The sequence below is a fragment of the Myotis daubentonii genome, chromosome 3, assembly GCF_963259705.1.
Source record: "Myotis daubentonii chromosome 3, mMyoDau2.1, whole genome shotgun sequence".
Lineage (NCBI taxonomy): Eukaryota > Metazoa > Chordata > Mammalia > Chiroptera > Vespertilionidae > Myotis > Myotis daubentonii.
The window spans coordinates 211308786-211321389 of NC_081842.1; the positions used below are offsets into that span (position 1 = coordinate 211308786).

A 12604-nucleotide genomic window follows, 5' to 3' on the forward strand; every position below is an offset into this window, starting at 1 on the left:
AGGCGTCCTGGCCCTGGGATCAGCGGAGCAGAGGCTTCCCAGCACCGGGATCAGTGTGACAGGGTGCGGAGCCCCAACCCTCTGATCGGCCCTGCTCTGTGCATGACAGGAGTGGCGCTGCAACCTCCCTATGGACCCTGCCTTGAGTGTGACAGGGGGTGGTGCCCCAACCCCCCAATCGGCCCTACCCTGAGCATGACTGAGGGTGGCATGGCAACCTCCCAATCCGCCCTGCTCTGTGCATGACAGGAGGCGGGGCCCCAACTCCCCAATGGGCCCTGCTCTGAGCCCGACCAGGGGTTACACCTAGGATTAGGCCTGCCCTCTGCCACCCGGGAGCAGGCCTAAACCAGCAGGTCCTTATCTCCTGATGGGTCCCAGACTGTGAGAGGGCACAGGCCAGGCTGAGGGACCTCCTCTCCCAACCCCGAGTGCACAAATTTTTGTGCACCGGGCCTCTAGTATAGATAATAAAACCCTAATATGCAAATTGACCAAATGGCAGAACGACCGGTTGCTATAACACACACTGACCACCAGGGGGCAGACGCTGGCAAGTGCAGCAGTGGTGGTGGGAGCCTCTCCCACCTCCACTACAGGCAGGCGGTAAGGAGCGAGGGGTCCCAGACTAAGAGAGGGTGCAGGCCAGGCTGAAGGACTACCCCCCCCCCCCCGCCCCACAAAATTTTGTACATCGGGCCTCTAGTTAAGTATATAAGGCAGACTACAAAATTGTATGACCACTTTGTTATTAGTAGCTTTCATACATTTTGAAGGACTGAGATTATACGGGGGGGGGGGCGGGGGGAGGGGGGCGCAAAATTAGTTTTACCATTGCATGTACATGAAACAGAGTTTATTCTTATATTATTTACTCTTGTATATTTTTTCCATACAAACTACTGTAAACCTACTTTTGCCCACCCCATATATTGCAGGTTCTCGAACCACAATCCAGAAAATATAAAATGTGAACCAGAACATCCCTGTATGTTAAGGAGCACACACTGAATAACCTATTGATCTAAGAAAATATATCAGATATTAAAAAATATTTTGAACTTGAATGATTAATGAAAATACTATTTACCAAAACTTTGAGATGCAGATAAAAGTAGTACTTAGAGGGTTATATTGAAATGAATATAATAGAAATTAATGAATTAGATATCTGTTTCAAGAAGTTTAAAAGAACAGCAAAAAGATAAACACAGAAAGAAGGGTATAATAAAGGTAAAAATGGAAATCAATGAAACAAAAATTATAGAAAAAGAAGAAACAGAAGAATTAACAAACCCAAAACTGGTTCTTTGGGAGAGCTAATAAAATGGACAAATCTCTGGTAAAACCAATCATGGAAACAAGAGAAGACTCAAATAACCATTATCAGTGTGTCAAGGAGGAATCGCTACCTATGTCACAAAGTTAAAAAAAGAAGTTCATTGAATTGAAAAATTTGGATGAAGTAGAAAAATTCCTTCTAGTTCAAATCTCACAATCACACCGACACGTGTCCTCAAGACAACCTCTGCACTTTGGCATCAAGCAGACTGTTTTATGCAAACTTCCCATTTTGTCACACAGAATATTAAAAACACCAAAAGACATGTACTCAAGGGCCAATTTATCCTATATAATAAAAGCCTAATGTGCAAATCGACCGAATAGCAGAACGACTGGTTGCTATGAGGCGCACTGACCACCAGGGGGCAGATGCTCAACGCAGGAGCTTCCCCCAGCCCGCAGGCCCCAGGCCAGCCATGGCTGGTGCCAGTGGGGGGTCCCCTCTATTGCCCTGCCGATTTCCCTACAGATCAGCCCTGATCACCGGCCAAGCCTAGGGTCCCTACCCGTGCATGAATTTCGTGCACTGTGCCTCTAGTTTATTAATAACATTAATACTTCTTACTGCTTCATCAAGGCTATGAAGTAAAATGAGTGTTGTTTGCTTGTTTTTACGGAAAGGGCTTAGGAAGAAAAACATGGTCACTGGTGGCGGGGTTTACGCACTTGGTTACCTGCTGGTCGTTTCACCCACCATTGCTTTTGCACCATCAGTGCAAACATCAACCCAAAGGAGGAGAAATTATGTCTAAGGTTATGAAGACAGTTTTGATCTCACAGGCTTCTTCAAGGGCCTTTGGGACTTGCCACCCTGGAGTCTGTGAACCACATTCTGAAAACTGTGGTGGTAGAGAAACTTGTGCTCAGGACACTGGACTCATGTCCTGGTCATGGCATCGCTGTTCCTACAGCACGGGAATGTCCATCAACAGGAGCATGAGTAAATGACAACGTGGCTGTAAATACTGTACACCCAATGAACACACATTAACTAGAGCCCCGCGAAATAACTGGTGCTTCTAGCATCACACTAAGCCACCAATCGTTGGGAGAACTTGGTTTTGTTAAGCACGCATTTTTACCTCCTTAAAGAGCAAATTGGTGAAGCATCCACTGTATCAGTAATTTTGCAACTGCATTTGGTTTACAAGTTTCCCTGGGGAAGGAGTAATAACAAGTCTCCAGAGTAGAAGCTATTATTAAAAAGCAATTTAGGCAATCTTCACAGATTAACCTCGATTGACAGGACCTCTGTCCTCTTCCTTCAATGGCATTTGTTTTCTTGCTACTCTCTCTCAGCTTCTTCTCAGTCACCGTCAGGCACCCGTTTTCATTTGCTGGTGGTTGTCCAGATTTTGTCCTTGGCCCCTTCTCTTACTTCACATACGATGTCTGGGAGATCTCCCCATACTCAGGACTCCAGCTTCTAACCATTCACTGATGACCTACAAAACTCTATCCCCAGCTCATCCTAAGATCTAGATCCCTGTATTCAATTGCCCGATGGACATCTCTCCTTAGACTTCCCATAGGCAGTTCCAATTCACTATGTCCATAGCTGAATTCATTACCTTCCTCCTACACCTGTTCTTCTTTCCTTCCCATCCACCTCCCACGTATTGTCCTTCCCCTTTCCCCCCGGTCTCAGGTGCTTGTCTTCCATGTTCACATGGCACCCATCTAAGTGAGACGTCTGCTACAGTGGACAGGAATTGCCATTAGGTCTCTCTCCTCCCCAACTGTGAGTTGGGGACAAAGACTAACTCTGGATGTCACAGCTGGCTCTGTATTTATTACATAGCAGTACTACATTCATTACTGAATGAATGAAATAAAGATTTTATAGAATTTCTTGGCCTTGGCTGAGTATCTCAGTGGTTAGAGCATCATCCCAAGAAGCCAAGGCTGCCGGTTCAATCTCTGGTCAGGACACATTTAAGACGCAACCAATGAGTGTATAAATAAGTGGGACAATAAATCAATGTTTCTCTCTCTCTCAAATCAGTAAATAGAATTTCTCATTCTTTTCCTTAAAAGAAGGTCAAAAGGTCCTTGTTGATTTTTTAAAAATAACATTAAAAAACATAAAAGAATACATGTTCATTATAGGGATTTCTTTTTTTAAAAAACAATTTAAAAAAATCATCACCCGAGGATCTATATCAGTGATGGCGAACCTTTTGAGCTCGGCGTGTCAGCATTTTGAAAAACCCCAACTTAACTCTGGTGCTGTGTCACATATAGAAATTTTTTGATATTTGCAACCATAGTAAAACAAAGATTTATACTTTTGATATTTATTTTATATATTTAAATGCCATTTAACAAAGAAAAATCAACCAAAAAAATGAGTTCCCGTGTCACCTATGACACGCATGTCATAGGTTCGCCATCACTGATCTATATACATATTTTTAATATACTTTTTTTTTATTGATTTCAGAGAGGGAGAGGGAGAGGGAGAGAGACAGAAACATCAATGATGAGAGAGAATCACTGATCGGCTGCCTCCTGCACACCCCACACTGGGGATAGAGCCCACAACCTGGGCATGTGCCCTTGACCAGAATTGAACCCGGGACCCTTCAGTCTACAGGTCAACACTCTATCCACTGCGCCAAACTGGCTAGGGCATTATAGGGATTTTTGAAAATCCAAATATTAACATAATTTTTCCATCAAGAGATAACTACTACTACTGTTTTCACCTATTTCCAGTTTTTCCTGTGTGTATGCACACACACACACACACACATTCATGTTATAAACTTGAGATCAGTGTTTAAACTGAATATACAATTTTGCATCCTGCTTGCTCTTTAATGTTCTATTATGAAGATAATCCCCATAATTATTCTTTTTTAAAAAAATGTTTTTATTGATTTCAGAGGGGAAGGGGGAGGAAGAGATAGAAACATCAATGATGAAAGAATCATTGATCGGCTGCCTCCCTACTGGGGATAGAGCCAGCAACCCAGGCATGTGCCCTTGACTGGAATCAAACCTGGGCTCTTTGGTCCACAGCCAACGCCCTATCCACTGAGCCAAACCAGCTAGGGCCATTAAGTACTCTTGAATTGCCATTTTAAATGGCTACATAAGGTCCCTGCTTGAAATGTACTAATAATTATCCTGCTGTTGGTTATTTATATTTCCCCCCCATTTTTGCTATTATGAGTGATACTTAACACATTGTATGCGGGAAACGTGTTTACACGTTTTACGTATTTATACGTTCTACCAGTGTAGTAGAGCGTGGGACACGTATTAATACGTTTTTTATAGACTAGCGGTAGAATGCGGGTAACGTATAAATATGTAAACTAAAGTTATCGTAATTTTACTGACCGTTGCCATTTGCGCAAAAAATTAGCAAAAATGGCCCGCGCCACCTGTTAGCGCGTGATAAAAATTACCCGCAAACAATGTGTTAACATCTCTGTATGTAATTCTCTGAGTTCCTATTCCCCTGGGAGAGATTCCTAAAAGGTAATCCCATCTCCCTTAGGTCTTTACTCAAGCATGACCTTACCTTAAAATAAAAACTTTCTTCCCCAACACTCCACATTCCTCTTTCCTGCATTATTTTTCTCCTCAGCACTTACCACTAACATACCATAATAGAGTATGTTATGCTGTCTGTGGTCCCCACTAGAATACAGGACGAGGAATTCTGTTGGTTTTATTTGGGGCTGGATACCCGCATGCAGTGCAATGTTTGGCATATGACAGGGACTCAGGAGTACTTTTTTTTTTTTTTTTTTTTTTTGGCGCCCAAACAGGGACATGAATCAGGAGTACTCTTGATGAATGAATCTAGGTAGTTGATTCATTACCACCCAATTGCTTTTCTGAAAATTTTAAAGAGTGTCTGTTTCTTTCTACCCTCAACACTTCTGAGTATTTTTATTTTGAAAATCTTTAACAATCTGATGGGAGAAGAAAATGTTGAATTTGCCTTTCTCTGATTATTAGTGAGATTTAATTAAGAAAAATAGATTTTTATTGATTTCAGAAAGGAAGGGAGAGAGAAAGAAACATCAATGATGAGAGAGAATCACTGACCGGCTGCCTCTTGCATGTCCCACATTGGGGATCAAGCCCGCAACCTGGGCATGTACCCTGAATGGGAATCAAACCGTGATCTCCTGGTTCATAGGTCGATGCTAAACCACTGAGAAACACTGGCAGGGCAATGAGATTTAATTTTTATTTAATTTTTTTAAAGAGATTTAATTTTTAAAAGAATTTATTGGTCACTTGAATCTCTTCTCAGAATTTTGTTCATATTCTTAGCCCATTTTTTGGGAAAAGGTTTATTATTTGATTTTTGTGGTAAAATATACACAACATAAAACCTACCATTTTAACCATTTTCAAGTGTGTAATTCTGTGGCATTACATATCTGCACATTGTTCTGCAACCATCACCACCATCCACCTCCCAAACCTTTTCATCTTCCCACATGGAAACTGGCCCCATCACACACTAACTCCCCTTTGCTTACTCGCCCAGCTTCTGGCAACTGCCATTCTACTTTCTGTCAAAAGATTATTTTTAGATGCCTAGCCGGTGTGGCTCAATGGTTGAACTTTATCCCATGAACCAAGAGGTTGCTGTTAGATTTTGGGTCAGGGCACAGATTGGCTTGCAGGCTTGATCCCCAGTAGGGCGTGTGCAGGAGGCAGCTGATTGATGATATTTCTCTCACTGAGGTTTCTATCTCTCTACCCCTTTCCCTTCCTCTCTCTAAAAATCAATAAAATCATATTTTTTTTAAAAAGATGATTTTTTGAGCAAAAGAGTACCAATCAGATGGAAAACAAATTTGTTTTTAAATTCTGTGTCTCTGAAGGAAGAAGTGCAAAGCTAGTTTCTTCTCCTCACCTGCTTTGCTCAGTTTTGCTGTTTAGTGTTTACATGAAGGCCCGAGATAAAATGCGAGGGCAATCTTGAAACCAGCTGGCGCTCACATACCTCGATGACGTCTGTAGGCTTGTTTATGTACTCTTTAAAGATCAAGATGGTGGGAACATAGACGTTGACGTTGTACTGCCCCGTCATCTCTTCCGCGCCTCTCGAACCGACATACACATATCCAAATAAAAAACTGTCTCTGTGTGCAAAAGCAGTCAGCTGTTAGGGCATAACAGAGAGGAAGAAATGAGGTCAATAGCACAGCATGTAAATTATAAATCAAGTGTGACTTCTTACATCAGATGAAGACTAGCTTATTGTATGGCCCCACTTGGCTGTTACACCCTTGTACACTTGTAGAAATTCTATGGTGTTCATGCATGAAAACTGCACCAACAAAGCTCAACACAATTCTTTTCTTTCATAAAGAGAAAAATCATCATCTTATTGAGATGCACACTGGGTGAGGGGCAGGGAGTGTTTGAGGAATTACCTGTACCCCAACTATGTGAGATGGCAGTGACCATCTCGTGTCACAGTGACAACCAGAGGTGTGCTGGAAGTGTAGACTAGGGTCTCACTGAGAGGGCAGGTGTGGAGTCAGACAGGCTTCAAGGGACTCAATACTCCCCATACTGCCAGGGGACCTTGGGTTGTTATAAACCACTCGAAGTTTCAGGATCTTGGTCTATATAGCAGGGATAATGTCTAGGTCATTGGGGTTTTTTGAAGATTCAATGTATCATGTGTGCGGAAAGCACAGCCTTGCAATAGCATCAGGAGCTGCTCAGTGCACAGTGTTTAAGGCAAATTTCTAGTCTTTGAACATTTCTCATGGGATAAGCTTTTACCTACAAAAAGGACACTCAGGCTACAAGTTCCTCCCAAGGAAATAAGAGAAAACATTACCCCAGCACACAGAGTACCTTGAATGGCAGTGGTATAACTGGCATTTTGTCGAACAGAAGGACATGTGGTTTATTCTCTTGCTGCCAGCCAGAGAGGAATTGGACATAATTTTTATTTGTAACCTTCAATTGAAAAGAGAATGTTTATTTCAATATTGAATTTTCAACCACTGTACTATCATTCAATCAACAGATAATTACATAAAATAAAATGCGTAAAATATTTTATAAAAAATAAGAAATGCAGGCAACTAAGCTTTTGTCTTCATTTGACTAAAACTATTAAAAAGAAAGAGATGTTGCCCTGACCAGTTGGCTCAGTGGATAGAGCGTCGGCCTGCGGACTTGAGGGTCCCGGGTTTGATTCCAGTCAAGGGCATGTACCTTGGTTGCGGGCACATCCCCAGTGGGGAGTGTGCAGGAGGCAGCTGATCGATGTTTCTAACTCCCTATCCCTCTTCCTCTCTGTGAAAATCAATAAAATATATTTAAAAAAAAATAAAAAGAAAGAGATGTTGATTTCATATTTTCATGTGTTCCAACTCTGAAAGCATAATCTTTTCTAAAATAATTACTGACCAAAATATTTAAAAAATGAGCTTTCAAAGTTGGTTCTTGCTTAATTACAGGCTAATTTTTAATTAACCTTAATCTATTAACCTTAATCTCTAATGCAGAAGATAATGCACCAATTGGTCTTTTAAAATAGCTTAAATAAAAATAAATGGGCCTGAGCCAGAGTCAAAACTCTCATCACTCAGAGAGCATGGGATTTTGCCATTTTGGTGACACAAAACTGGCCCTGGACTAAATGTTGCTCTGTCCTCAATTAGAGAAACTTAAAACAAGACCTGCAAAGACCACTGTTCCCAAGGAACTTAACCACATCCCAGAACAAAGCTCAGGGATATTTACTGGAAAACAAAGACATCCCAATATCAGGACCCAACAGGTAAAAGGTACACTGTCTAGTATCCAAAAGTAGAAACCCTGGCCAGTGTTGCCCAGTTGGATGAGCATTGTCCCATTCACCAAAAGATCGCTGGTTTGATTACCGGACAGGGCACATGCCTGGGTTGCAGGCTTGATCTCCCAGTAGGTGTGCCGGAGGCACCGATTGGTGTTTCTCCTTTTTTCTTCCTCTCTCTCAAGTAAAAAAAAACATATTTGAAACAAAACAAAAAGTAGAAGGCATGTAAAGGAAGGGGGCGAGGCCTATCAGCTGAAACGAATCCAAACATATAACATGATAAAAATAAGTGGGCCCACCTCATCTGTACATTACATAATTTCACTTATTGCCATCTGAATTGCTACTTTTGTGTTTCCCTGTTTATGCTTTAAAATAATCCTACTGAGAGAAATTAAAAGCATAATTAAATTTCTATCTAGAAATATGTTAATAATTCAAAAAAGTATCTTTTCACTCTGCTTTTAGAATGATCTCTATAAAACCCCAATCTGATCATTTCTCCCCATTGCTCAATGGCTCCATCACCTGCAGGCCAAGGCCCAGGTTCCGTAAAGATTCCTCTTCATGCTCTAATGGAGTTCTCTCCCACTCACTGATGCTTACTTCATACAAAGCAGGCTGTTCCTGTCCTGGACCAATGCCTGCCTGGAACTCATTTCCTACTTCCCTCTCCTCACCTGGTAAATACAGAACAGGGTCATTTCTGCCAGGAAGGCTTTCCCAGCTCTAATATACCGGAGGGAAAAAAGCACCCACTAGACTGTGAACTCCTTGAAAATTATCCTCAACACTTGTCCCAGTGCCAGGCATAGAACAGATGCTATGTAAAGGCTTGAGGAACTAGCAGGACAACGCATCATGGTTTCAGGACCCTACCGTGCTCTCTGACAACTTCCTTTCCAGATAATTCCACCAAGTATCCCTCCGGCAGGTAATGATCCTGCAGGACAGACAATGAACCGTGCAGGAAGAAATTTGATGGAAATGTCTGCATGTTCACTTTCCCTGGTATTGTTAAAGGAACAAATCATTTAAAGTAAAACAAGAATCCTGTTCTAGTTTTTCTGATCCCTAACTTAAGAGACTGGGGGGAAAATGCTTCTTAAATATAAAAACCATAAACTAGTATGAACTCTTTGTGCCTGGCTTCTTTAGCTCAACCCCCTGTATGTGAAATTTCATCATACTGTTGCATCACTATATGTTCTGGAAGTTCCAAAAATAATACTTGTGTTCATGGAATCTGGTATTTTCTATAGATATGGTCATTAAATCTACAATTAGACGGAGCTTAATTTGAACAGTCTCATAAGAAAAGTATCTTCAGAGGAACAAGCCGATGAGTCGGAAAGAAATCCTTTATCTTATATGTTGTGGTCCAACCTTTGCTTAGGGCAGTGGTCGGCAAACTGCAGCTCGCAAGCCACATGCGGCTCTTTGGCCCCTTGAGTGTGGCTCTTCCACAAAATACCGACTTCTACGCATGGGCCACAAAGTTTCAATCGCACTGTACGTGCACGCCCCCATGTGGTATTTTGTGGAAGAGCCACACTCAAGGGGCCAAAGAGCCGCATGCGGCTCAGGAGCCGCAGTTTGCCGACCACTGGCTTAGGGAATAAGAATCACTGTCATTTTAGGCTCAGGGTCCTAGGACCGTAAAACTGCACAGTGTTATTAACGGGGAGGAGCTCTGTGTCTCTCTACTTCATCTGTTCAATTTCAGTCTCTGACAGACGCCATGGAAAATACCTGGTGTGAATGATACATTAATTAACACGTTGCTTGCCCTGCTCAAGTGACCACAGGTAGAGCCCGGGCAGCCAGCAGTCAGTCCCAGGCATCTCGCCAACTGCTGCTCAGCCAGGTACTTACTTTCTCCACCAAGTTCCCTGGAAGAAGATTCTCTACAAACTGCCGCAGGTTCTCTGGGACAACCGCGTTATGGAAGAAGGAGACTTTTCCGTTTATGACTCCGACGATAGAGGGTGTGCTGTGTGCTCCCAGGTGACGGGCCAGGCGCCTCTCGTACCCAGCATGGACCACGCCGATCCCTATACCTGAAAAGTATGGGGGACCTACATGAAGCCTTTTGTCCCTGGCAGTTGAAGAAATGCTTATTAATTTTTTGGTGTGAAATGATGACTTAGCAGAAGGGGGTATCTGACACTTGTCCTTCTCTCTATTCCTTCTGCCTTAGTTCAGGCCAGTGGTTGCCGCCTGTAACCTCCTTTCCTCTGCTCTCACGTTCTGTAACCTGTCCTTCACGTAGCTTTAACAGTTAGCTTTCTATAGAGTAGGTCTGATTAGGTCACTCCTCTATATAAAAACTTTTCTTGGCTTTATTACACATTAAAAAACGAAGTCCAGCTTCCTTAGCCTGGAATGTAAGGCTCCTTACTACCTGGCTCCCAGCTCTTCCTCCCCCGCCCACCCTCCCTTACCTACACCCAGTCACGCCCTGCTGCTGCTGGCTCTTCTGAGAACGTTGCTCTGCTGGCACTGTTCCTTCTGCCCTAATGTTACTCCCCCGCTTCCTGCCCAACCAACTCCTAATCACCTTTCAAAAGAATAAGTAAAAAGTTGGTGCTTGATGGTCATTGAGTTGAAGAAAGTAGACTAATACATTTCAGGAAGATTTTTAAAAGAAGCTTATAAAATGGGCGCTTTCAAAAATTTAACTTTGGTAAGCTAGAAAACCTAGTTAATCAGAAATTTTCTCAGGTTAATTTATTAAGTGCTTCCTATATATCAGGCACTTAACAAAAAAACTGTCATTTAATATTCAATCTCAGGAAAGCATTTTGGCAAATCTGAGTATCTGAGTGCTTCTGAACGACAGGTTGAAATGTCTGTTTTAGAAGAAATGAACCAATGGTTTTACAGCGCATGCCCTCTCCAGAGAAACATACCCCTCAGGCTGAGTCTGTCCCTTTTCAGTTACTCAAAACAGGTTTGTTCTCTCTCTCTCTCTCTCTCTCTCTCTCTCTCTCTCTCTCTCTCTCTCTATCTCACACACACACACACACACACACACACACACACACACACATTTAGTTCAGTAATTCTAACTTTATGGAGTTATTAAAATAAATACCCTCCCTGGATCACTAAGGTTTTCCTGGCACTAAGTGGTAATGATAAACAAAGGAAAGACTAACCTGCGATCGAGAATGGTAACGCACGACCATCAATGTTATGGGCTGAATTGTGCCCCTCACTCCACCCCTTGCAAGACCCTAACACCCAGGACTTCTGAATGTGAATGTATTTGGAGAGTGGGCCTTTAAAGACGTACTGGAGTTAAAATGGGGCCTTCTAAGGGTGGGCCCTAATCCAATACGACAGGTGTCCTTATAAAAAGTTTAGTACACAGAAAAAGAGACACACCAGACCTTGCACACATACAGAGACGGCCATGTGAACACACAAGGGGAAGGCCACCATCTGCAAGCCAAGGAGAGAGACTGCAGAGAAAACCAACCCTGCCAACACCTCGATCCTGGGCTTTCTAATCTCGAGAACTGCGAGAAAATAAATGTCCGTTGTTTATGTGGTATTTTGTTATGGCAGCCCTAGCGAATTAATATACAGAATGAAATCACAAATACCATACGAATAATCTGAAAATCCAACCAGCCTTAACAGTGATGCTTGAGGGCTGCTTTGTTCACCAGTCATTTTTAAGCTTCTCCTATGCATTGGGCCCCCAGCTAGATGTTAGAAGACTATATAGGTAAAGCTTCAAATTAATAATGCAAAGTGAAATTGGCTGATTCATTTTCCTTGAAAATGTGTCCTTGGAAAATACTAGTCACCATGAACTTGTGAAGAGAAACCATACCGTTCATTCTCAACATCCCATAAAACTCAAGATTAGAAAGTTACGTTCTCCCATATAAACATCTTCCAGTGAATAAAATTATCTTACCCAATCCTTCCAGTTCTTCGACTACTTCTTTCCAAACAGGCTCTATGTGGATACAGGTAAAGCACCAATCTGAGGTGATCTTAATGAGGTAGGGTCTCTTGAAGCTATCGGGAACCACTTTATTCACATAATATGAAAAGTGCAATAAATGTCTCTCATCAATGGGCTCCTGATGCTCAGAACCAAAGGGGAAGTGCATGAACGATTCCTCAAAATAAAAATTTCCTGGGAACTGGCGGAAGCGATGCTCTTGCTGCTTCTGGTGGTCCTGGTTCTCTCTACCCTGTCCGTAGATATCATATTCAGATCTCTTTTCTTCATGGGAAAGAATCTATAAAGAACGAAGAAAAAAAAAGAAATCTATGGAACGAAAAAAGTTTACCCAAAGAATGTTCCTGTAAGCAGCTTGGAAGATATGAGAAGAAAATAAATGTAGATATGACATGATTAGATATTCTAAATCAGTCACTCTCCATCCAGAACACTCTCTCAATAGAAACATTAAGTATTTCAAGACCAAATTACTCCAGTCA

At 42.1% G+C, this 12604-nt stretch overlaps 1 protein-coding gene across 3 annotated transcripts in view; it reads right to left on the reverse strand.

The window, feature by feature from the left end:
* DNAJC16 (DnaJ heat shock protein family (Hsp40) member C16) overlaps window positions 1-12604 on the reverse strand; it is a 34958-nt gene that overhangs the window by 14672 nt on the left and 7682 nt on the right. For all 3 annotated transcript variants that reach the window (XM_059691173.1, XM_059691172.1, XM_059691174.1), the window contains 4 exons: window positions 12072-12402; window positions 10016-10200; window positions 7189-7293; window positions 6323-6481 (listed from right to left, as the gene is read on the reverse strand). In XM_059691173.1, coding sequence (XP_059547156.1) covers window positions 6323-6481; window positions 7189-7293; window positions 10016-10200; window positions 12072-12402 — 780 coding nt within the window. The remainder of the gene's footprint in view (window positions 1-6322; window positions 6482-7188; window positions 7294-10015; window positions 10201-12071; window positions 12403-12604) is intronic.